General features: G+C 45.9%; 1 protein-coding gene across 2 annotated transcripts in view; it reads right to left on the bottom strand.

Moving 5' to 3' along the window:
* The window catches only part of PDE2A (phosphodiesterase 2A), a 549,912-nt gene that overhangs the window by 173,637 nt on the left and 349,131 nt on the right, over window positions 1-27,144 (bottom strand). For both annotated transcript variants that reach the window (XM_068266568.1, XM_068266567.1), the window contains 3 exons: window positions 24,323-24,382; window positions 11,262-11,421; window positions 3,716-3,768 (listed from right to left, as the gene is read on the bottom strand). In XM_068266568.1, coding sequence (XP_068122669.1) covers window positions 3,716-3,768; window positions 11,262-11,421; window positions 24,323-24,382 — 273 coding nt within the window. The remainder of the gene's footprint in view (window positions 1-3,715; window positions 3,769-11,261; window positions 11,422-24,322; window positions 24,383-27,144) is intronic.

Raw genomic sequence — 27,144 nt, forward strand, 5'->3', positions numbered from 1 at the left:
TCCTAATCTGCACTAATTGGTACAGTGCTATTAACACTTTGCAAACGGCTGGAGGGCCCCATTGTGAGAACGCCGGTCCTCATGTGCCGAGACAGCGGTGCAATTGTACAATTGTGCATAGAATTGGCTGTGATTGCACCTGCTAATTGACTTCTTTCATTTCACCGGCTTCTGTAACAGTCATTAGCTGCTTAGGAACCGGAACAATGCCAAATCCCTCAACAACAAGAATGTAAAGCTTGCTGTAAGGAAGATTGTTCACTAAATGAAGGAAAACTGCACAAGACAAAGTGAAATCTGACACTGCCTCAATACTCAGTGATGCTCCGGATGTCTAGTGAATGGATAGGCTGCGCTCTCAGTGATGTCACTGGTCTCTAGTGAATGGATAGGCTGCATTCTCAGTGATGTCACTGGTCTCTAGTGAATGGATAGACTGCATTCTCAGTGATGTCACTGGTCTCTAGTGAATGGATAGGCTGCGCTCTCAGTGATGTCACTGGTCTCTAGTGAATAGATAGGCTGCACTCTCAGTGATGTCACTGGTCTCTAGTGAATGGATAGGCTGCATCCTCAGTGATGTCACCAGTCTCTAGTGAATGGATAGGCTGCGCTCTCAGTGATGTCACCGGTCTCTAGTGAATGGATAGGCTGCATTCTCAGTGATGCCACTGGTCTCTAGTGAATGGATAGGCTGGGGTCTCAGTGATGTCATTGGTCTCTAGTGAATGGATAGGCTGGGGTCTCAGTGATGTCACTGGTCTCTAGTGAATGGGTAGGCTGCATTCTCAGTGATGTCACTGGTCTCTAGTGAATGGATAGGCTGCATTCTCAGTGATGTCACTGGTCTCTAGTGAATGGATAGGCTGCATTCTCAGTGATGTCACTGGTCTCTAGTGAATGGATAGGCTGCATTCTCAGTGATGTCACTGGTCTCTAGTGAATGGATAGGCTGCATTCTCAGTGATGTCACTGGTCTCTAGTGAATGGATAGGCTGCATTCTCAGTGATGTCACTGGTCTCTAGTGAATGGATAGGCTGCATTCTCAGTGATGTCACTGGTCTCTAGTGAATGGATAGGCTGCATTCTCAGTGATGTCACTGGTCTCTAGTGAATGGATAGGCTGCATTCTCAGTGATGTCACTGGTCTCTAGTGAATGGATAGGCTGCATTCTCAGTGATGTCACTGGTCTCTAGTGAATGGATAGGCTGGGGTCTCAGTGATGTCACTGGTCTCTAGTGAATGGGTAGGCTGCATTCCCAGTGATGTCACTGGTCTCTAGTGAATGGATAGGCTGCATTCTCAGTGATGTCACTGGTCTCTAGTGAATGGATAGGCTGCATCCTCAGTGATGTCACCAGTCTCTAGTGAATGGATAGGCTGCGCTCTCAGTGATGTCACTGGTCTCTAGTGAATGGATAGGCTGCATTCTCAGTGATGCCACTGGTCTCTAGTGAATGGATAGGCTGGGGTCTCAGTGATGTCATTGGTCTCTAGTGAATGGATAGGCTGGGGTCTCAGTGATGTCACTGGTCTCTAGTGAATGGGTAGGCTGCATTCTCAGTGATGTCACTGGTCTCTAGTGAATGGATAGGCTGCATTCTCAGTGATGTCACTGGTCTCTAGTGAATGGATAGGCTGCATTCTCAGTGATGTCACTGGTCTCTAGTGAATGGATAGGCTGCATTCTCAGTGATGTCACTGGTCTCTAGTGAATGGATAGGCTGCATTCTCAGTGATGTCACTGGTCTCTAGTGAATGAATAGGATGTACTCTCAGTGATGTCACTGGTCTCTAGTGAATGGATAGGCTGTACTCTCAGTGATGTCACTGGTCTCTAGTGAATGGATAGGCTGCATTCTCAGTGATGTCACTGGTCTCTAGTGAATGGATAGGCTGCATTCTCAGTGATGTCACTGGTCTCTAGTGAATGGATAGGCTGCATTCTCAGTGATGTCACTGGTCTCTAGCGAATGGATAGGCTGCATTCTCAGTAATGTCACTGGTCTCTAGTGAATGGATAGGCTGCATTCTCAGTGATGTCACTGGTCTCTAGTGAATGGATGGGCTGCATTCTCGGTGAGGTCACTGGTCTTTAGTGAATGCATAGGCTGCATTCTCAGTGATGTCACTGGTCTCTAGCGAATGGATAGGCTGCATTCTCAGTAATGTCACTGGTCTCTAGTGAATGGATAGGCTGCATTCTCAGTGATGTCACTGGTCTCTAGCGAATGGATAGGCTGCATTCTCAGTGATGTCACTGGTCTCTAGTGAATGGATGGGCTGCATTCTCGGTGAGGTCACTGGTCTTTAGTGAATGCATAGGCTGCATTCTCAGTGATGTCACTGGTCTCTAGCGAATGGATAGGCTGCATTCTCAGTAATGTCACTGGTCTCTAGTGAATGGATAGGCTGCATTCTCAGTGATGTCACTGGTCTCTAGCGAATGGATAGGCTGCATTCTCAGTGATGTCACTGGTCTCTAGTGAATGGATGGGCTGCATTCTCGGTGAGGTCACTGGTCTCTAGTGAATGGATAGGCTGGGGTCTCAGTGATGTCACTAGTCTCTAGTGAATGGATAGGCTGCATTCTCAGTGATGTCACTGGTCTCTAGTGAATGGATAGGCTGGGGTCTTAGTGATGTCACTAGTCTCTAGTGAATGGATAGGCTGCATTCTCAGTGATGTCACTGGTCTCTAGTGAATGGATAGGCTGGGGTCTCAGTGATGTCACTAGTCTCTAGTGAATGGATAGGCTGCATTCTCAGTGATGTCACTGGTCTCTAGTGAATGGATGGGCTGCATTCTCGGTGAGGTCACTGGTCTCTAGTGAATGGATAGGCTACATTCTCAGTGATGTCACTGGTCTCTAGTGAATGGATAGGCTGCATTCTCAGTGATGTCACTGGTCTCTAGTGAATGGATAGGCTGCATTCTCAGTGATGTCACTGGTCTCTAGTGAATGGATAGGCTGCACTCTCAGTGAGGTCACTGGTCTCTAGTGAATGCATAGGCTGCATTCTCAGTGATGTCACTGGTCTCTAGTGAATGGATAGGCTGCATTCTCAGTGATGTCACTGGTCTCTAGCGAATGAATAGGCTGCATTCTCAGTGATGTTACTGGTCTCTAGTGAATGGATAGGCTGCATTCTCAGTGATGTCACTGGTCTCTAGTGAATGGATAGGCTGCATTCTCAGTGGTGTCACTGGTCTCTAGTGAATGGATAGGCTGCATTGTCTGTGATGTCACTGGTCTCTAGTGAATGAATAGGCTGCATTCTCAGTGATGTCACTGGTCTCTAGTGATTGGATAGGCTGCATTCTCAGTGATGTCACTGGTCTCTAGTGAATGGATAGGCTGCATTCTCAGTGATGTCACTGGTCTCTAGTGATTGGATAGGCTGCATTCTCAGTGATGTCACTGGTCTCTAGTGAATGGATAGGCTGCATTCTCAGTGAGGTCACTGGTCTGTATTGAACAACTGGACTGCATAATGTAGTCCTTGGTCTGGAATGGCTGCACATTTTCAGTGGTATTTTGAAGAAAATAGCAGTAATATACTGTATATATATATGCTGTATGTCTAGCAATTTTATAACATGTACCATTAGCTATTTTTGATGAAATTAAGATTACACCCCACCAGCCGCACCTGCAGAAGTTGTCACACAGATACACCCAGCACACTGGCGAGGAAGCATTGAATACTCACGTAATGAAGCACTTTGATTTGCAGCGATGCAGCGTCCAGGTCATACAACTCCCCTGCAAGAGTAAGAAAAGTGCAAAAATACTTTTAGCCATAGCCCCTGAACAAGCATGCAGATCAGATGTTTATGACTTAAAGCGGACCCAAACCAAACATTTTTTTAATTCAAAATATTTAGATGCACCACTCTGACACATACAAATATAAATAAACACACTGACTGCTTTTCACCCTTCTCTTTGCATAACTAGTGTTATACAGGTGGCAGCCATTAGCAATTCCTCCTTTGCTGGGCACCACCTACTCCACCAGTTTGGATTCTGTCCCGGCAATATGAAAGGAAGGGAGGGGTTCCTCCAATAAATGTAAAATATTTTATATTTGTCATCATGTAGCTGAAAAAAGGCTGCTATTTATTATTATAAATTTAGAAAATAGATTTTACTTCTGAAATCTTGTATTTTTAGTTTGGGTCCACTTTAAGTGTAACTGGATTGGCTGCATGCTTATTCCAGGTATGTGATTCAGACGCTACTGCAGCCAGAGAGATCAGCAGGCCTGCCAGGCAACTGGTATCGTTAAAAAGGAAATAAATATATCAGCCTCCATATCACTCTCATTTCAGGTGTGCTTTAAATTCCTTCAGATCCTCTTTTTCACAAAGACAATAAACAAGACAGTGAGGATACCTTCAGCCACAACTACTGTATTACAAAATGCATCTTACATTACATGGGAAACATAGAGGATACACTGTGTGAGGGAGGGGTCTATTTACAGGTCTTCCTTAAAGGACCACTCCAGCGATAAAAGTAAGCAGTTAAAATCTGACAGAAGCAGCAGGTTTTTGACTAGCCCATCTACTCATGGGGGATTCTCAGGGTTTTCTTTGTTTTCAAAAACATTTCCTGTACAGCAGTAACTAAGTCTAACTGACAGAATAGTGTGCAAGTGAGTAGGGAGGCTGGCTGGTATCTTACTATTTTGCCGGTGAATCTGCTGTTCAGGAAATGCTGTTGAAAACAAAGAAAGCCCTGAGAATCCCCCATTAGGAGATAGACTGGGCCAAAACCTATCGGTTCTGTCAGATTTTAACTGCTTGCTTTTTTCACCGGAGTGGTCCTTTAACAAACCGATGATTATTATTCTGACAGTACGTTTGAATGAGGGCAGCGGATTAATATTTACGAGGCGGCTGTGTGGCTGTAAAGTTAATATCCATATTAAACCGTCATTTATAGTGCAAAGCGCTGCGAGGATGTAAGGAATGGCGGTAAATGAGGGCAGACGCTAATGGAAATATTAAGCAGGAAGGTCCGCGGGCGCCGCAATCTATATCATCTGCTGTCCCAACTCCCTGACCTTCTCCATTATTCACATCATCATTATTTCATCGCTTCACGTTAACATAACATAGAAAATGGAAATCACCTGGACTGTAATTCTCTCAATCAGCTTCCGTCATTTATACACCTTCAGCAAACTTTGGATGAAATTTTAGCATTGGCCTCATTAAAGGACACCCAAAGCGAAAATAAACGAATGAAATAAACGATTGTATCTATCTTCCTTCTCCTAAAAATGACTTTTTAAGATATTCCACAGTTTTATTTTATGTTTAAATCTACTTTTCAAGTTTTAACAGTTTTATTGTTTTTGCACATTCATTGAAGTATGCCAGAGCTAAAATGTATGAACTATTGACCCTTTTTATCTCTTTCCTGCTCTCAGAAGCCATTTTCTGCTAAGAAAGTGTTTTATAGTTGCAATTTCTTATCAGTGAGGGTCACGCTTTAGTCACTTCCTGACTGAGTCAGGACTGAGTCAGCCACTTACATACCTGATATTTAACTCTTTCAGGCAGAGAAAGAAAAAAAGGAACACAGCATAGCTATTTGTGTGCTAGGCACTGTACATACACATGTCTATCTCATCAGGTCACCTCGGTTGTCCTTTAAGGGCTCTGCCTCTGACACAGGAGACCTGGGTTTGATTTTCGGCTCTTCTTGTTCAGTAAGCCAGCACCTATTCAGTAAGGAGACCTTGGACAAGAATCCCTAATGCTGCTACTGCCTATAGAGCGCCCCCTAGTGGCTGCAGCTCTGGTGCTTTGAGTCAGCCAGGAGAAAAGCCCAATATAAATACTATTTGTCAGTAATCCAGGCTCCTGAAGAGATAAACACCTGTATGTACAGTCCCAATCCTACACAGAACTAGGCTGGGTTCCTGTAAGCGCTCATGTACGCATCAGTGCTCCAGCTGGCTAATTTTGGTGAGCATCCGGCTGTCATCGGCTCACCTCCTCCTCCAATTCTGTAAGCAGAGTTGCACCGGCCCTGCTTTCCACCCTCACACCCCACCCTGCTACTTTTTCATGCCACCCGGCTGGAAAAAAAATTCTGGGGAGAACACTGCACATTTATGTAAATATTTCTATTTTTCTACTGATAACGTGTTTGACTCTAAACCTTATCCCTATCCTTTCACCAGTTCTACAAAATTGTGCTTTGCAGCCTTAATGGCTCGGTGCAGAGCAATACAACTGCGCACACAAATTAATCTGATCCCCTTTTCTGCCCACCAACAGAGATTTCTGTTGGTGGGCTCTGTTGGTGGGCTCTGATCTCTGCTGGAGGCTTTTGGTTTTTTCAAAATTAATTTTACGATTATTATTTTTTTTATAATTTTTTTTTTCGCTCCCCCGCCAGCCATTGACTTTGATAGGCTGTCATAGACATCAGCCTATGACAGCCGATCGCTCTTGAGCCTCTCCAGGGGACAGCCGAGTGACACAGCTGTCCTCAGTGCAGCAATGCCTTGGATCGCAGTGCTGTACCATGTAAATAAATGGCAGTTTCGCCGTCTAACAGTCTCCTAGCGGCGATCGCCGCTGGGAGACTGATGGCGGGGTGGAGCTCCGTCATTGAAGTGGGATGCGCGTGATGCGGTGTGTGCGATCCCCTGCAAACCCCCCCAAACTTAAGCCAAGTGGCGTTACGCGGTCCTGGGCGTGAGGCAGTCCTTAAAGAGACTCCGCAACAAAATGTTCAGCCTTATTTCTTCTATCCTATAAGTTCCTATACCTGTTCTAATGTGGTCTGGATTACTGCAGCCTTTCCTAGTTGCACAGTGGCTGTATTATCTCTGTTATATGATCTAATCTTCTTTCCTCTGATGGCTGTCGGGCTCAGGCACTCAGGCAGGAATGTGCTGCTCTGCTTGTGATAGGGAGAAACTATACACACCCTCTTCAGGTCCCCTGCAGGCTCTGTGTGAGTCACAGACTTAGCTTCTCTCAGCCTATCACATGCTGGTTAGCAGCCATGTCTTTTGTTTGTAAACACTGCCTAAAACTGGCAATTACAAGCCAGGATTGCAGCAGGGAGTGGCAGAAACAGCACAGAGGTGCCCAGGAGAACATAATGAATACAATGGTATGTAAGAATTTTAGAGTACATATTCTCTTTAAAGGGACTCCGAGAAGTGCAGAAACTATGGAAAGATGCATACCATTTTAACAATAACAATAATATTTATATAGCGCTTTTCTCCCTGGGGACTCAAAGCGCTGTGACCCTGCATTATGCAGTCTCAAAGGCTAGGGAAAAGAGGTGAGTTTTTAGCCTTTTTTTAAAGCTGTCCAGAGAAGGAGCCTCTCGTACTGATTGTGGAAGTGAGTTCCATAGAGTAGGGGCTGCATAGGAAAAGGCCCGAGCACCAAATGTTAAGTGTATCCTGGGAATAACCAGCTTCATCTTGTTGGCAGAGCGGAGGGTGCGTGGAGGGGCATAAAGTTCCAATAGATCCGCTATGTATTTGGGTCCCATGTGGTGTAGAGCCTTGAATGTCAGCAGGCAGATCTTAAAATTGATTCTCCATTTTACTGGCAACCAGTGAAGAGTTTGCAGTACTGGGGTGATGTGTGAGCTGCGGGGTGCATTGGCTAGGAGTCTGGCTGCAGCATTCTGTACTAGCTGTAAGGGGCGCAGAACCTTATCTGTAGATCCGATTAACAGGGCGTTGCAGTAGTCTAGGCGGGAGGATACAAATGCGTGAACCAGGGCAGGTAGGTCTTCAGCTGGGATTAGGTGTTTTATTTTCGCTATATTTCTTAGATGGAAGAAGGAAGACTTGACGACAGCTGATACCTGCTGTCTGAGTTTTAGATTTCCATCCAGGATCACCCCAAGGTTTCGCACAGAGTCTTTATACTGTACAGTATCTCCCCCAATTGCTAGTTTGAGGTGGTGAGCGTTTTGAACTTTATCCATCATGTGTGGACCACCTACCACCAACACCTCTGTTTTGTCAGAGTTCAGCCTCAGCCAGCTGGTGTTCATCCAATTTTGTAAATCCACTAGACACGCATTTATGGATGCTGATGGGTCTTGGGTGCCAGGCTTGAAGGACAGATACAGTTGTGTGTCATCTGCATAACAATGGTATCCTAAACCATAGTTCTGGATTATTTTGCCCAGTGGGAGCATGTAGACTGCAAAGAGTAATGGTGATAGTACAGAACCCTGTGGAACTCCATAGGCAAGTGGCACTGGATTAGAGTAGTGTGTGCCCAGACATACTTGCTGTGTCCTGCCAGATAGGAAGGTCTGAAACCAGCTAAGAACAGTACCCCTTAGGCCACAGTAATTCTTCAGTCGCTGGATTAGTATTTCATGGTCCACAGTATCAAATGCTGCTGACAAGTCAAGAAGAATCAGAATTGAGCAATCACCCTTGTCCCTTGCAGTAAGTAGATCATTCATTACTCGGACTAATGCTGTTTCAGTGCTGTGCCTTTTCCTGAATCCTGACTGAAAAGTATCAAAGATGTTGTTATCTGTAAGCCTGGCTTCTAGCTGGTTGGCGACTGCTTTCTCGATAACTTTTGATAGGAATGGTAGGTTCGCCACAGGTCTGTAGTTGGTTACAGAATCAGGATCTAGTGATGGTTTCTTCAGGAGGGGTTTTATGATTGCTTTCTTTAGTTCTTCTGGGAAAAGTCCACTTTGCAAGGAGCACTGAGTGATTTTGTGAAGTGCTGGCCTGAACAGCGCTGGGCACTGCATTAAGGATCCAGTTGGGCCAGGATCCAGGTCGCAGGTAGTGGGGCGGAGACTTTGAATGAGAATTCCAAAATCTTCTACACTCAGAGTGTCAAAGACTTGCCATGGTGGTACGGTAGTAGGCATATGCAACGTCCAGTGGTCAATTGATGTTGTTGGTGTAATGCTGGCACGGATGGTAGACACCTTGTTTGTGAAGAAGGCAGAGAATTCTTCACACCTTTCCCTGGAGTATGTGGTTGGGGCTTTTAGGCAGGAAGGATTGCAGAGTGATTCCACTGTGTGGAAGAGTTGAGCAGCTCTGTTGTTGGCTGTAGATATTTTGTGCGAGATAAAGTCTGATTTTTTCTTGGTTATTGCTTGTTGGTATTGTCTGAGGTGTTGAACTAGGCTAGATTTGTGCTCCCCAGTCCCTGATTTACGCCACTGTCTTTCTAGTCTGCGCCCTTTCTTTTTTAGATCCATGATGGTTTTGTCAAACCAATTAGCTTTCTGCTTTTTGGTTGCTGATTTGGTGCGCCATGGGGCAATACTGTCAAGTGTTTCATATATCGTGTTGTTGTACTGGGTTACTAGAGAGTTTGGGTCCATTTGACTGTGGAGCAGATTTGTAAAATCCAGGTTGGCAGTTATCCTCTCCGGTGTTAATTTACTCAGGGGACGGGTTTTGATTGTTTCTTTAGGGAGCTGCTTGATAGGGTGATGTTCAATAGTAAACTGTATTATGTGATGGTCTGACCATACCACTGGGGTTACTGTTATGTTACTAATGTCCATTCCAAGGTGGAACAGTAAGTCTAGAGTATGCCCTCCTCTGTGGGTAGCTGATTTTACAACTTGTGTGAAGCCTAGTCCACCCATGAGATTTATTAGTTCATTTGCATCTTGTGATTGAGTGTTATCAGCCCGGATGTTGAAGTCACCAAGGATGATCCATCTCGGATAAGACAGAGCCAGCATGGCCAGAAGTTCTGGGAATTCCTGTAGGAAAGGGTCAGCATCTCCGGGGGGACGATAAACCACTAAAATTTTGAAGCCTTTACCAGCTGAGATCTGGGCACCTATACATTCAAAGGACTTTGTTGAGCCAACATTCAGGGCCCTGAGCTGCAGAGTTGTTTTGCCACAAATTGCTACACCCCCTCCTCTGCGGTCTCGTCTTCCCTCACTTAGGACTGAGTAATTGTAATTGTAATTGTAATTTTGAAGCACTCTTTCTCCTCTTTCCAACAATATATAAACCGCCGCCCTGCGCCTTTTAGTTTTTGCTATTTTCGCGATCGAAATCGTGGCCGCAGTGACGGATTGCGAAAATATTGAAAACTAAAAGGCGTAGGGCGGCGGTTTATGTGTCGTTGGAAAGAGGAGAAAGTCAGCAGCTGAATGGAGCTGGGGAAAAGTTGTCCTGTGTAATACAAGTAACTATCAAAGTCACTGCGGCCACGATTTCGATCGTGAAAATAGCAAAAACGAAAAGGCGTAGGGTGGCGGTTTATATATCATTGGAAAGAGGAGAAAGAGAGCTTCAAAATGGTGTGCATCTTTCCACAGTTTCTGCACAGCTCGGAGTCCCTTTAAGAAGTTCAACTGATATATATATATATTTTTTTTTAATTAAATCATAATGTGAAGGATAATGAACCAGGATAGAAAGGACCAGTGCGGTTTGCGTTATAGAATAACATTTTTTTTTTTTAATGAAATCATTATGGTGTGCGTGATTAGGGGTGTGATGGGGGCGTGATTAGGGATGTGGCAGGGGTGTGGATTAAGTTTCCATCTTTTCTCATCTCAAAAAGTTGGGAGCTATGTATTTTTGTCATTAACCACCTTAGCGGTATGGACGAGCTCAGCTCGTCCATTACCGCCAGAGGGTCCCGCTCAGGTCCTGTTGGGCCGATTTGAATCAAATAAAAAACAGCACACGCAGCCGGCACTTTGCCAGCCGCGTGTGCTACCTGATCGCCGCCGCTCTGCGGCGATCCACCGCGAGCAGCGGCGAAAGAGGGTCCCCCTAGCCGCCCAAGCCCTGCGCAGCCGGAACAAATAGTTCTGGCCAGCGCTAAGGGCTGGATCGGAGGCGGCTGACGTCAGGACGTCGGCTGACGTCCATGACGTCACTCCGCTAGTCGCCATGGCGACGAGGAAAGCCAAACAAGGAAGGCTGCTCGTTGCAGCCTTCCTTGTTAATTCTGATCGCCGGAGGCGATCGGAATTATGCTCCAGGAGCGCCCTCTAGTGGGCTTTCATGAAGCCAACTTTCAGTTGGCTGCATGAAATAGTTTTTTTTTAATTTAAAAAAAACCCTCCCGCAGCCGCCCTGGCGATCTCAATAGAACTCCAGGGTGGCTAAGATTGCCTCATAATTAACCTTAACTGCTGTCTGGATGTCACCCGCGTCGTAGCTCTATCCACATAGCAGTGATCATCTGACTACAATAGCACCCCCTTATGGTGGAAGTTGTGTACAGCAGTGTGAGACTTACCACACAACTGGAGGATCTTGCGGTCCAGATCGTCGTAGCTTTCACTTGGCACTGGTTCGGTTTTGGTTAGCGATTTCTCGGAGGAGCCGGTGGATAAGCTGACTTGGGGCCACGGCTGCAGCTTCTGGACAGCCAGCACCCGTTTGCACGCCACCACCATCTGTGAAACATAAAAGAGATTTAGATGCTGCAATGATGGTGAACCCCTCAGGCACATACAAGTAAATTGCAATAGTAAAAAATGCATGATTGGACGGGGAACCCTTTTAAAGTGGACCTGAACTCAGAACTTCCTCTCTGCTCTAAAAGATAAGCGACAGCATTTCTTTGTTACAGCTAATATAAATCCTGCAATACATCTGCAGTGTGTCTACTTCCTGCTTTCATGGAAGCCGACATATTGTTAACATCCTGTGTTTACAAATTAGCTGCTCTGCCAAGGACTGCTGGATTTCTGTGGACACAGCTGAGAGACCAAATTACACGGGTTTTTACTCACAGATAAGGAATTATACAGGCTAAACTCTGGTGTGGTGTGGGTGTTACTGGAGGGGTGGTGGGGGTGTGACCAAAGGAGCGGTGGGGGTGTTATTGGAGGGGTGGTGGGGGTGTGACCAAAAGTGTGTTGGGGTGTGTCTTGAGGTGTGATGAGGTTGTGTCTGGAAGTGTGGTGGGGTAGTGACTGCATGTGTCCTGAGGCATGGTGGGATAGTTTCTGGAGGTGTGGTGGGAGTGTGAAAAAAGGCATGGTGAGTTGCGTCTAGATGTGTGGAAGGGGTGCATCTGACGGTGTGGCAGGGGTGTGTTTGGAGGTGTGGTGGGGTGTGTCTGAAGGAGAGATGGGGTGTGTCTGGAGGTGTCGTGGGGTAGTAACTGGATGTGTAGGTGGGATAGTTTCTGGAGGTTTGGCAGGGGTATGTCTGGATGTGTGGTAGGGGTGTGTCTGAAGGTGTGGTGGGGTATTGACTGGAAGTGTCTGCAGGTATGAAGGGATATTTTCTGGAGTTTTGGCAGGGGTGTGTCTATTGGACTGATGGGGTATGTCTGGAGGTGTGGCAAGGGAGTGTCTATTGGACTGATGGGGTATGTCTGGAGGTGTGGTGGGGTAGTAACTGGGTGTGTAGGTGGGATAGTTTCTGGAGGTTTGGCAGGGGTGTGTCTGGAGGTGTGGTGGGGTGTGTTTGGAGGTGTGACGAGGTTGTGTCTGAAGATGTGGTGGTGTATTGACTGGACGTGTCTGCAGGTATGAAGGAATAGTTTCTGGAGGTGTGGCAAGGGTGTGTCTGGAGCAGTGGTGGTGTGTTTCTGGAAATGTGGCATGGTTGTGTCTAGAGGTGTGGTGTTTCTGGAGGTGTGGCAGAGGTGTGTCTGGGGGTGTGGTAGTATAGTGTCTAGGTGCGTGGAGGTAGGGTGGGATAGTTTCTGGAGGTATGGCAGGGGTGTCTGGATGTATGGTAGGGGTGTGTCTGGATGTATGGAAGTGGTGTGTCTGGAGGTATGGTGGGATAGTTTCTGGAGGTTCAGCAGAGGGGTGTCTAGAGGTGTGGTGGGAGTATGACTTAGGCTCCCTGCACACTGCAAATCCGTTTTGCGATTCCGATCCCGTTTCCGATTTTCAATTCCGTTTTTCCCTGAATACATTCAACAGAAAAACGGATCAAAAAATGCAGCATGCAGTAAAGATTAATAATCGGAATCGGATGTAAAAACCGATTAAAAAGCGGAATCTGAATCGGAATCTCATGCAGTGTGCAAGGAGCCTTAAGGTGTGGCAGGGTGTGTCTGGAGGACTGATGGGATGTGTCAAGAGGTGTGACATGTCTAGAAGTGTGGTGGGGTGTGTCTGGAGGTGTGGTGTGGTAGTGTTTGGGTGTGTGGAGGTTGGGTGGGATAGTTTCTGGAGGTTCGGCAGGAGTGTGTCTGGACGTGTGATGGTGTGTCTGGAGGTGCAGTGTGGTGTGTCCGGAGGTGTGGTGGGGTGTGTCTGGAGAGTGGTAGGGGTATATCAGGGTAGTGTCTGAGTGTGTGTTGCGGTAGGGTGGGATAGATTCTGGAGGTTTAGCAAAGATGTGTCTAGAGGTGTGGTGGGAGTATGCCTTAAGGTGTGGCAGGGTGCGTCTGGAGGACTAATGGGGTGTGTCTGGAGGTGTGACATGTCTAGAAGTGTGGTGGGGTGTGTCTGGAGTTGTGGTGTGGTAGTGTTTGGGTGTGTGGAGGTTGGGTGGGATAGTTTCTGGAGGTTTGTCAGGAATGTGTCTGGATGTGTGATAGGGGTGTGACAGGGGTGTGTCTGGAGGTGTGAGGTGGTGTGTCTGGAGTGTGGCAAGGATATATCGGGGTAGTGTCTGGGCATGTGTTGCGGTAGGGTGGGATAGATTCTGGAGGTTTGGCAGAGGTGTGTCTGGAGGTGTGGTGTGTCTGGAGTGTGTCAGGGGTATATCGGGGTAGTGTCTGGGTGTGTGTTGCGGTAGGGTGGGATAGATTCTGAAGGTTTAGCAGAGGTGTGTTTGGAGGTGTGGTTCGGGTATGACTGAAGGTGTGGCAGGGGTGTGTCTGGAGGACTGATGGGGTGTGTCTGGAGGTGTGACATGTCTAGAAGTGGGGTGGAGTGTGTCTGGAGGTGTGGTGTGTTTGGGTGTGTTGCAGTAGGGTTGGATAGATTCTGGCGGTTTGGCAGAGGTGTGTTTGGAGGTGTGGTGGGAGTATGCCTTAAGGTGTGGCAGGGGTGTGGCAGGAGGACTGATGGGGTGTGTCTGGAGGTGTGACATGTCTAGAAGTGTGGTGGGGTGTGTCTGGAGGTGTGGTGTGTCTAGGTGTGTGGAGGTTGGGTGGGATAGTTTCTGGAGGTTTGGCAGGAGTGTGTCTGGATGTGTGATAGGGGTGTGTCTGAAGGTGTGGTGGGGTGTGTCTGGAGGTGTGATGGGGTGTGTCTGGAGTGTGGCAAGGGTATATTGGGATAGTGTCTGGGTGTGTGTTGCGGTAGGGTGGGATAGATTCTGGAGGATTGGTAGAGGTGTGTTTGGAGGTGTGGTGGGGGTATGACTGAAGGTGTGGCAGGGGTGTGTCTGGAGATTTGGCAGATGTGTGTTTGGAGGTGTGGTGGGGGTATGACTGAAGGTGTGGCAGGGGTGTGTCTGGAGATTTGGCAGATGTGTTTGGAGGTGTGGTGGGGGTATGACTGTAGGTGTGGCAGGGGTGTGTCTGGAGGACTGACGGGGTGTGTCTGGGGCTGTGGTGAGGTGAGTGTGGAGGTATGGTAGTGGTTTGTTTTTTTCGAGGTGTGGTGAGTGTGGAGGTATGGCAGGGGTATGTTTGTAGGTGTGGTGGGGTAGTTTCTGTGTGTGTGTGGAGGTAGGGTGGGATAGTTTCTGGAGTTTTGGCAGGAGTGTATTTACAGCTACAAGGTGTCTCTCTGTTATGTTTGCGGCTTGCGATGTATAATAATACAGAACACAGTAAATCATTTCCTGAGAGTTTTCTATCATCTCAGCATCGCCTTCTGCCTGCAGTGCGGTGAATATATTCTCCTGGTGATAGGATGCCTTCCTTCTGGCGGGCGCACAATCTGTGTCTGTACGGTGAGGGATGGGGAGGGGGGGTCCGGGCTTCAGAACCAGGAATATTAATGAGGCTTGTTCAGGTTTTCCCTCCCTTTCATTCGATTAACCTGCCAATCTGTCGGGGCGCTCAGGAAATAATTAACTCTTATCTTGTGAAATGTTAATTTCTCCTGCGGTTTTGCAGGGATTTAAGAGTTCCTGTCTGTTACGATCAATCATGTTCGGATGCCGCGCTCAGGTCTGCAGCCTGTCGCTATTTTGGATAAGCTCACACCTGGCTTGGCTGCTGTGAAAAGCAACGAGCGTATGACTCAATAAATGCTATCTTTGTTTCCTCGCACACACCTGCTTCCCGATATCCATTATCCACATGGAGGGGCTATTGTAGATGTGTCTGTACTTTATACGCAATTATTTGTGGTTACTTACATATGTTTTGTGATAACAAAAGAGGTTTCTGTTAGATTAACAGCAGAGATGGCAAGCTTTTATCCTAAAAATGTAAGGGCAGTTTGCAAGAACTTCCTCCCGTGCTGCTTAAAGAAAACCTGAACTGAAAATTAAACGTTAAAATAAACATATACAGGTCATACTTACCTCCCGTGTAGTCTACTCATCAATCTCTTGGAAATATAAAAATGGCAATAACCCTGTAACAGCTTCCGGGTCAACACACTGATAAACTGTAATATCGCCCACTGGAGCCATAAGGAAACATGGACATTACCTTGCACATCAGTTGTCCTTTTAGTTATAACTGACAGCAACTGATATATTTCAGTTCTGGCAAAATCTTGTCAGAACTGGAAGGAATCGTTCTAAGAAGAAAATGGTGAGCTTCTGAGAGGACCTCATTGCGAGGTAAGTATGTAATATTCAATTGCAGGTACATCATGTGTTTATTTTAAATCATTTTACTCAGTTCAGGTTCCCTTTAAAGAGGCCCTGTAGTGACATTCAGTAGAATGCAGTATGCAGACTGAGATTTTCCAGCTTGCCCAATCAATGTATTTAACCGATTTTGGCCAAAAATCGATCGGACATGTTGCAGCACTGATTTTCAGCGATTTTATTGAATCAGGTGGTCGATGAGGCTGGAAAACTGCTAGATGTATGGATACCTTTATGCCTGGTATACACCATGCAATTTCTCATCAGACAGACGGGTCAAATCGATTTTTTTTGACAAGTCCAATCTGATTTCCGATCATTTTTCTGATGACTTTATAAAAAAAATCGATCAGAAAAACCCGTCAGAAATAATTGATTCCACCTGTCTATCTGATGGGAAACTGCACGGTGTATTACAGGCATTTAAGGCGGGTACACACGTCCAACAAAGCACACGACCAGCCCAACGACATTACCAACCACTCAACAACTCGTTGACACAACCTGTTTTATCACATGGGCAAACCAACAAAATAACCAGCTAATTTATATACTATGCATGCAAGTGAAATGATGGACAGATATGGCCACATTCAATACAAGTACAAGTCATTCAAACGACATTGTACACACGAGGCCAACTGCACAATATCAGCCCAAGTCGATATAGCTGAGCCAATGGTTGGATCGGGCAAACCGCCTTTTATCAGTGGCTCGTCTAGTCGTTTGTCCCACATACACACACCCAACTATCGTCCAACAGACCAAGTTTTGAATTGGGCGGAATAGTTGCACATGTGCACAATCTTTTACAGCTTCAAGGACAGCAGTGTTATCTGTGACCATGATACAATGCCTGGCTTGAAGGGGTTTATCAGTATCAACACAGGAAGGGGGGGGGGGGGGGGGGAAATTGCTTTTAAACCTGATAAACTGGCTGCCTGATACAACTGTGTTTTCAGTGGGAGAAATGCTGTTTTCAAAAGTGTATTACTGTCTAAGAAACAGAAATTAGTATTTGAAGAAAAAATGTGAAAAAAACCTAATAAAATGTCTTATTGTTCACAATATCCATTTATAGATTATTTAGTCAGTGGTTGCCTATTGTAAAATCTTTCCTCTCCCTGATTTACATTCTGAAGTCTATCACTGGTGGTGACATCTTTCATTCTGCCAGGTGATCTGTATGGAATGTTCGTTACTGAGAGTTCTACACAAAGAAGGAGATGCTGCTTGCTTGGCAGTTGGAAAAAGCTGTTATTTCCCACAATGCAACGAGATTCACAGACACGAAACGGTCAGGACCATGATCATGACATCACACTGTGGGAGGGGTTTCACCACAATATCATCCATACAGCGCCAGCGCCCCCTGATGATCCGTTTGTGAAAAGGAAAAGATTTCTCATGGGAAAGGGCGTATCAGCTACTGATTGGGATAAAGTTCAATCCTTGGTTAGGCTTTGTTCACATCTAAAATCGAAATCACTGACGGCCACGTTTTGCGATTTGGAGAGTGATCCCCCCCCCTCCTGGTGCTTACCTGCGCGCTACGACTTTGTGTAAAGAGCTTTTGCAGAGCGATTTCTTTTTTCACTTCCTGACACAAGTCAGGAAGTGAACTCTTTGACCCGGAAAATAATACATGTATTTATTCTTAAAAGCGCAAACGCAATCTCTGCAAAAGCGATTTTGTGAGCTTTTTTTTATTAATTTTTCCTTTACCTACCATTTTAGCAAAATCGCTCAAAAAATGGTGCAGGCAGAGCTTTGGTCAGCAGAAAGCAGATATGAACAGTCCCATAAGGATTCATTGCACAAGCGCTTTTAAGGCGCTTAAAAAATAGAGAAAATGCCTTTAGTGTGAACAAGCCCTTAAAGTTCCTCTTTAAAACTTAAAGAGGAACTCCAGCCTAAACAAACAAACATATTGTCATTAAGTTACATTAGTTATGTTAATTAAAATAGATAGGTAATATAATCTCTTACCCACCCTGTTTTAAAAGAACAGGCAAATGTTTGATTTCATGGGGTCAGCCATCTTTTTCATAGGGGCAGCCATCTTTTTGGTTGAAAGGAGGTGACAGGGAGCATGAGACACAGTTCCAACTGTCCTGTGTGCTGATCACCTCTCCCAGTTGCTTGGCAACATGAATAACAACATAGGAAATCCCATCATGCTTTGCACAGCATCAGGGGAAAAATGCCCGGGCAGTTTTCTTTGATGGGGCGGAGCTTAGCTTTTGTGCAGCTAAAAATGAGGCTTGGGTAATAAAAACAAAGTTCTGATGCTGTGAAACTGTTAAAGAAACACCAAGCCTTTTCAGTGCTGCTGAGTAGATTTTTAGTCCGGAGGATCACTTTAATGACAATGAAAGATATACTGTAGACTAGAGGCCACACTGTGTAGCATGCTGCGGATGCCCCCTTTAAGGTAGATCAGGGTGCGATGGGCCTGCCGAGGCGAGGGTTGGGAATAAAGTCTCTTTGTATGGCAGGGGTGTCATGGATGGATTTAATTTGTTCTGCATTGCACTTTAATTATTAGATTTCAATAAACTAATAAAAGTAGATTAAATTTTGATTGCCAAATTCATTTCGACTTAGGAAGTCTCCTGTGACATTCAAGGATTTAATCCTGATGTGCAATAAAGCAATGAAACTTCAGCTCAGTTTGACTTTGCGAGAGCCGCGCGTCTGATGAGAACGCAGCGAGGGGTGGATTGTGGGTACGGAGCTTGTCGTTACAATTACAATGTGACTAGCCTCTGTTTTCAAGCAAAGTCCTCTCTTGCACCGTACTTAACTGTAGTGAGAGGTAAATGAAGGCTGCCATATTTGTTTCCATTTAAGCAATACCAGTTGCCTGGCAGCCCTGCTGATCCTCTGCCTCTAGTACTTTCAGGCATAGGCCCTGAACAAGCATACAGCAGATCAGGTGTTTCTGACAATTTTGACAGCTATGACAAGATTAGCTGCATGCTTGTTTCTGGTGCTATTCAGGTACTACTGCAGCCAAATATACCAGCAGGACAGCCAGGCAACTGGTATTGCTTAAAAGGAAATAAATATGGCAGCCTCCATATACCTCTCACTACAGTTCTCCTTTAAAGGGAACCTTAACTGAGAGGGATATGGATGTTTCCTTTTAAACAATACCAGTTGCCTGGCAGTCCTGCTGATCTCTTTGGCTGCAGTAGTGGCTGAATCACACACCTGAAACAAGCATGCAGCTAATCCAGTCTGACTACAGTCAGAGCACCTGATCTGCTGCATGCTTGTTCAGGGGCTGTGGCTAAAAGTATGAGGGTGCGTTTCCACTAACGCAAATTCGCATGCGTTCCCCGCATGCAAATTCGCATAACCAATAAAAGTGAATGAGCCTGTGTCCACTTGTCAGGAAAACGGAGCTTTTCTTGCGCAGGAAAATCTGCTCAGCAGAGCCATCCGCATTCGGACACCGCACACACGCATGCGATTCGCATACAATGTATTTAATAGGGCATTCGCATAGTGTTTTTTCATGCGAATTTTCATGCGAATTCGCATACGATTTCGCATGGAATCAATGAAAAAGCACACAGGCACTGACAGTTAAATTCGCACACAGCGTCATCCATGCGAAATCGTATGCGAATTTGCAGTAAAATTCGCATACAACCGCATGCGATTTCGCTCCTGCATGCGAATTCGTCCGCGGAGAATCCGCGACGATTTCCCACCGCACTAGTGGAAACGCACCCTGAGAGACACAGGATCAGCAGGACTGCCAGGCAACTGGTATTATTTTAAAAGGAAAAATCCATATCCTTCTCAATTTAGGTTCCCTTTAAAGCACACCTGCAGTGAGAGGATTATGGAGGCTGACATATTTATTTCCTTTTAACTGGTTGGGGACTGCAGTAAGGAGGATCTAAGACGTATCTTTGGCTCACTAACCCTGATGCGGTCAGAGCCAATCGCTGCTCCTGGAGGAAGTAAACTTGGCTGTCATGTGACGGTCAGAAGCCGTTTTCATTGGCTTCTCACCTCCTGATCACTGTGAGCCAATCACAGTGATCAGGAAATGAAAAAAAAAAGTCTCTGATCCTTAAAGGGACCAGAGGCTGCTGTCCAAAATAAGTTAAACTATGCATAATGTCTGGCAGTCCTGCTGATCCTCTGCTTCCGTTCTGTTAGCCCCACATCCTCCCAAAGTGTATTTTTCTATTTAGAACAGTTTCTTGACTAGTGTGAAGAAACGTTCCATTCTCTCATTGCCCCCATTGCAGCGCTTCAGCTTCTGTTTCTGTTCCGCTGGGCTCAGCGCTCCAGAAAAATTGGTGCTGCAGGAAACTTGTGGTCCGTTCAGCGGATCGTGTGGAACGGATCCATTTGAATGGACGGATGTGAAGGGATCCATAGGTTAAAACTGGATCCGTTCGCATCTGTTAGGATCCGTTCCCTTCTGATCCGGGAACTGAACTTTTTTAACGCCAGTGAGAACCGGGCCTGATACTATCAGCCATAGACCCTGATATTGCAATTGATGTAATTTAAAGTGGACCTAAACTCTTGCACAGCAGGCAAGGAAAAACATATATAGTTACTAAGGATGTTGAACTCCGGTCCTCAAGGGCTGAGGTCCTCCCACATTTTTGGCACAGCTCAAATTAACTGATGCAACTGAGTCAGGAAAGTTCACAAAGCAGAAAACATTTCTCCATTTTTCAGTCTATCCAGGCGAGGTTATGGCCCTTGAGGACTGGAGTTCCACACTTGTGTCTTGGAAGATCAGCCTGTGTAATTAGCTGATATCAGCAAGTAATCAGCAAGAATAAATCAGGGCTGGCAACTGTGCCCTGGTTCTGTGCTAATGCATAAACACTGGAGGTTAACCCTTTCTGTGCTCCCAGGAATTGTAGGAAGTAAACACTGCAGGTTTATTTTAGGAGTTCTATCCGCTGTAACAAAGATATAGTTTTTTCTTTAAAGGTTATTATGCTGTTGCTCATCTTTTATAGCAGAGAGAAAGTTTTTTAGCTCCACTTTAAAAGGATATAAATATGGCATCCCCATATGTCTCTCACCTCGGGTTCCTTTAAAGAACAACTGAAGTGAGAAGCATATGTAGGATGCCATATTGATTTCTTTTTACACAAGTTTCCCGCTGATCTTTCATGCATCAGTAGTGTCTGAATCACACACCTGAAACAAGCATGCAGCTAATCCAGTCGCACTTCAGTCAGAGCACCTGATCTGCATGGTTGTTGAGGGTCTATGGCTAACACGCTTGACTAAAGTTGGCTGAGGCGGCCAATAACAACGATAATCAGGCATGTGTACAGCATCCCACAACCCCCAAGTAATCTGCCTGGCGGATCTACTCACCCCCAGTGAGGAACAATTGTTTTGTCCACAATGCTTCCCCGCCCACCGCGTGATGTCAGACATACGTCATTCCGTCATCCCACCCCCCTCCACATAGCAACAGCTGACACGCGTCTGTGCAGCCTGGCCCAGCGATGTCACCCAAGGGGATCAGGCTCGATGGGTGGCATCCATCAAAGGCGTGGTTAAAAGGCAGAGGATCAGCAGGACAGCCAGGTAACACTTCAGGTGTCCTTTAAAATGTGAAAATACCTGCATCTCAGTCACTGACACACCGACCACACTACACAACATATCTCATTCATTCTCTCACTCTACTTACGCTTCTGATTCATCTATTTATGCAGTAGATTTACTAAACAACGGTAAAACTGCCATACCCACATAGTGCAGGGCAACTTTACCTGTGCTTACCCCATGTGCCCCGAGCACACAGCACAACTTGCAGCACTTCCCCCGAGTGCGTAATGTGCACTGCACTATGTGCGCAACACACATGGGGGTTAATTCACGGATCCCTGGTAACTCATAGCATGGGCGCGCCAGCGTGTTGCGCGCGTTATAACATGCGTAACGGGTTTCACACGCAAACGTGAATTTTCGCACAAAAATCCGCGTTTGGGTGTGAAAATTTGTGTTTGCGGGCGAAAACCGTTACGCACGTTATGACGTGCGCAACACGCTAGTGCGTCCATGCAATGAGTTAGCACGGTTTAGTGAATTAACCCGATTAAAGTCACAACACACATTACATTAGTGGCATAAACACTGGTAAGCTTGTTGCGTGTCATCTGCACAGTAATACAGCGAGTCAGGCCCGATCTGTTCTAACTCATGTTTTCTATCTCCTCTGCCACGATTCACACAACTATAGTTCTACAAGGGTACTCCGTGTATGGCTGTGATGTATACATTATTTATACACAATAGTTCCAAGAGGCTGCATTGTCTGACTAATGCTCCACTTCTCAAAGCAGCTATATCAATCTGAAGTATCATTTGAGAGGCCTCTGCTACTGAAATGCACCTGAACTCTCTGTCTTGCAGCGAATGGACAAGTAGGAACTGGAGCTACATGAGGAATGGAACTTCAAAGAGACAAAGTAAAAGTATGTAACTGTGCTTCAGAGGAGAACATACAGAAACATTTTATTTCTTTATAAAGGTATACTTTAAAGGGAAGGTTCAGGGAGGGGATTAAAAAAATAAAAATAAATTTCCACTTACCTGGGGCTTCCTCCAGCCCGTGGCAGGCAGGAGGTGCCCTCGCCGCCGCTCCGCAGGCTCCCGGTGGTCTCTGGTGCCCGACCCAACCTGGCCAGGCCGGCTGCCAGGTCGGGCTCTTCTGCGCTCCATTTCCTGGCACTTCTGCGTCCCACGCTGGCGCGCTGACGTCATCTGACGTCCGCCGGGCTGTACTGCGCATGCGCAGTAGTTCTACGCATGCGCAGTACAGCCCGGCGGACGTCCGATGACGTCAGCGCGCCGGCGTGGGACGCAGAAGTGCCAGGAAATGGAGCGCAGAAGAGCCCGACCTGGCAGCCGGCCTGGCCAGGTCGGGCACCGGAGACCACCGTGAGCCTGCGGAGCGGTGACGAGGGCACCTCCTGCCTGCCACGGGCTGGAGGAAGCCCCAGGTTAAGTGGAAATTTATTTTTATTTTTTTAATCCCCTCCCTGAACCTTCCCTTTAACTGCTTATGGACCCTGGTAATGGAAATCTATGCTGTGTTTGGGACCTGTTATCCTTGCCAGGGTGTAGATTTCAAGTAGCGCGCTGCATGGTCTAACTGACACACTATGAGCCCGACGCACTAACTTGGTGGAGACAGGGCACGGTAATGTTACCGATACTATTGCAGCAGTGTAGCGCGAGTTACGATATTACTGCCACCTGTGGTACTGGAGTATCTAGAGCAGGCATGGGCAAACCTGGCCCTCCAGCTGTTACGGAACTACAAGTCCCACAATGCATTGAAGGAGTCAGCCACAGTCATGACTCATAAAGGCAAATGCATTGTGGGACTTGTAGTTCCGTAACAGCTGGAGGGCCAAGTTTGCCCATGCCTGGTCTAGAGTGTTGTTACAGTAATGCGCATTGCTAACGGCTGTCAGCCTAGCAACATTTGCAGTACCTACGTCCCACTTATAGCGTAACTCATGGGACACTGCTGCGGTAGTACCAGTAATACCGCCGTGCACTGTCTCCATATTGCAAAACTACCGCTGGTTAGTGTATCAGGCCCTATATCTCTAAACTATGAAAAGTCAGGATGACATCCGATCTTAGACTATACAGTAAGACGCCGCCCATCTTCAGCCTCTCCAATCACTGGATCCCTGTAACGTACATCATTAGACTATGACTGAGTGTACAATCAGGGGCGTAACTAGACTAACAGGGCACCCCCCCTGTGCAAAAATGATAGCATGAGGTCCCCCCTTGGTCTCAGAATCCCATGCAGGTCACATGATCGGAAGCCAGCGAATGGCAGCTGTTCTGCTGTGAAGCTGAAAGCAGGAACAGATTTTACACACGCTCCTGCACATGGTTTTTGTGAGTGAACAGGGAGGGTAAGGGAGGGTGCACTTGCGGTTGGGGTAAAGGAGGCGGAGCCCCCAAAGCCTCTGGGCCCCCTCGCGATGGCAGTGGTCACAGGGGTGATTGCTACGCCCATGCGTACAATTCACCACTCACTGCAATCCTTAAAGTGAGCTAAGCACCATTTTTAGCACCCAGGGCATCTCAACAGCACATTTATTATGCATGTCAACAATGTGGCTCATTAATAAAAAAAAAACTTCAATTTTTACCTGTTCTTGTTACACATAAAAGTTTAGCAGAGGCGTTTATTACCCTACTTCCATGGCCTGCCAGACCACATAAGAGTCAGGCAGATAAGGGCTAATGTAATTATTGTATTGCACACATTAGCAAACAAAACCTAAGCAGAGTGGGTGGGCGGATTAAACACTGTGCTTCAAAGAGTTTAGAGAAGTCACAAATGCTATCTTCACACCTTACCATGGATAAATAATGGGCAGCTAGAAGGGGAGGAGGGAACATGGCAGCTCCTACAGCTATAAGAAACTAGGGGGGGGAGGGGGAAGTGGTGCTTGGTTCCCTTTAAAAAGAATACATAAATATGTAAATTAAAAAAAAATACCCCTATCCACAATAACGACAGTGCCACAGCGCACTGATCCTGCCCTATCTGGCTTCTGCCTGATATCAACTTACATGTTTCTCCAGCGTTCGCAGATTGTGCTCATCAGCATCACTGAGAGTGCTGCAGTGCATCTGAAAAACAGAACAAGACACTCCCGTAAGCATACACAAATAATACATGTCATCTATGCTAATCAGCTTGTAGGACAGCTTGTGGAGTTTACTCCATTTTCTGAAATGTAATCCAAATCCGTGTCATTTGAATAAATAAAGGCTTGTGATAAAGCTTTAGTGATGGAAAGTTTAATGCCTAGTACACACAATGCAATTTTCTGTTAGAATTCTTGCCAGATCCAACCTATCCGATCTGATATTGATTGATTTTCCATAGAACTGAATGGAAAATCGATTGGAAAATTTATCAAAAACAGATTGGATATAATCGATCTGGCAAGAAATCTAACAGAAAATTGTATTGTGTGTACCTAGCATAAAAAGTAATTACTGCTGTTTGTTTTTCGGCTCAGCAAGGCAGAATTGTAAAGGCTGCTAAAATGAAGTCTTTAAAGAGAATCTGTAACATATGAAAAACAAACAACTGATATTTAGCTTGAGGAGGGAGAAGCCTCTGGATCCGAATGAGGCTTCCCTCGTCCACTTGTGCGGTCTTGATCCAGCGCTGGGACTCCCAAAAAGCACAGAGCAATAATATTTACATTGCATGCCTGCACAGATGTGGCTCTCCGCTCAGGCTCTGGTGGAAATACCTAAGACCAATTGATAAAAAAACAACAAGACGGCTTGCACCTGGGCCTACATGTTTCACCTCCATGAAAGAGGCTTCGTCGGGGATAATGTAAAAAGCAAGGTGCTGCTAAGGTGAAAGTGCACTACAAACAAGAAAAAAGTTGTTTCTGTACAAATTAATCAAAAAGTAGGCTATACCTCTTGCCAAAATGCTGCTAGTTTGTGATTAATTTGTACACAAACGACTTATCCAATCATCCATCATTCATGTTATTGGTTATTGACCTGTTGCAAATGAACCTAATTTGTCATATGCTCAAATACGTGCTTTGTTTGTACAACACAACAGTGTTTTGTTACTCCGTTCCAACTTTTTTTTAAAAACTGCTTTAATTCAAATTGAGCCTATATGTTTCACAAAACAAAAAATGTTTTAGTTTCAACATCTGATATAATTTTTTTGCATTGGTTTTAATTAAAATAGGGTGCAAACAATATTCAAATGATCACGTTCTGTGTTTTTACATTAGACACAAACATTTAAACGTTATTGGCTATGAGGTTGCAATAACCTCTCTACCGTTTTCATATAAACAGCGAGTGTGTAATCGTAAGATTTTCGCGGATCATTTTCAGAGAGACGTTTCATCTGCTGAAAAGTTTGATTGTGGAAATTCATTACCGGAGATTAATTACACTTTGCGAAGCGGCCGTTAGAGCGCGCATTATTCTACGCCGGGTCCAAAACACCCATTAGGACATTTGCTCGGCAGAACAGCCGCGCTCCGGCGTTCGTATTGCCGAGGCATTTCTCTCCACGTCTCCTGGCGCCCAGCCAAGCGAGTCGATATTATTATAACGCAATAATAAAACTCAATAAATCAGCCGGCGCTGTGAGCTAATGTTAGACTTGTTTTCTTTTGCGATAAATTGCTCATTAAGAGAAGTGCGAAGCTGTTTTCAGGGGGACGGCCGGGCTGTTAGGAGCCGTGATTAATATACAAGAGATCTATGCCTGCGGTTCAGCCATCCGTGGGAATATACTGTGAGTGAAGGATTCTGGGGGTGACAAGGCCGGGGAGGACAGGTGATGTCCGAGTTTATGATTGTTTTATCGCTGGTCTGATCCAAATGGGTATTTTTATTGCTCTATACTACTAATATTACAGAGGAACTTCCACTTAGTAAATAGATAAAAATGCCATGGAATGCATTACAGATCCTGGCATATAGCCATGCCCTGATACGATAGCACAGTATGAGTGCTCACTTTGCATATAAAGGACATCTGAAGTGAGAGGTATATGGAAGCTGCCATATTTATTTCCTTTTAAACAATACCAGTTGCCTGGCTGTCCTGCTGATCCGCTGCCTATAATACTTTCAGCCATAGGCCCTGAACAAGCATGCAGCAGATCAGCTGTTTCTGACATTATTGTCATATCTGACTAGATTAGCAGCATGCTTGTTGTTGGTGTTATTCAAGCACGACTGCAGCCAAATGGATCAGCAGGGCTGCCAGGGAACTGGTATTGTTTAACGGGAAGTAAATATGGCAGCCTATATCCCTCTCACTTCCGTTGTCCTTTAAATTTAGGGTATTATAGGTGAGTATATCTGAATGACAGGTGTGACATTATAAGTCTAGACCTCTGATAGAGCGGCATAGCACCGTGATACGCGTGAGGTGTCTGGCATGTAGGGGGGGCACCCGCCTGAATTCTCTTAGGACTTTTTGCTTGGTAAGCTACCATAAGGGCCAAATTACCAGGCGCCACTCGGTGAACCAAATTACCTGCATTGTGCCCTCGGCCAGCGCTTAGCCAAGTCATTCTGCCAAGCAGATCACGCAACACATCTAGGGGGATCGGGGCCGCTATACACACGCTAGTTTATTGACAGAAGTACTCATTATCAGTTGCCTTGGTCACAGGGACGTAACAATATCCCCTGCAAACCCCGCCATCAGTGGGGGGCCCGCTGGGAGATGCAGAGTACAGCAGCGTCATGCATTAACTGCACCCAGCTATATCGGTGGTGGTGATGGGGTTATTGGTTTTGCAGGGGGTCCAGCTGACTCAGTTTTGCATGAAGGGCCCCCCGGGTTGTTGGTACGCTCCTGCTCGGCCGAGTTTAACCAAGTGTGT

The sequence above is a fragment of the Hyperolius riggenbachi genome, chromosome 2 (assembly GCF_040937935.1).
Source record: "Hyperolius riggenbachi isolate aHypRig1 chromosome 2, aHypRig1.pri, whole genome shotgun sequence".
In the NCBI taxonomy this organism is placed as follows: domain Eukaryota; kingdom Metazoa; phylum Chordata; class Amphibia; order Anura; family Hyperoliidae; genus Hyperolius; species Hyperolius riggenbachi.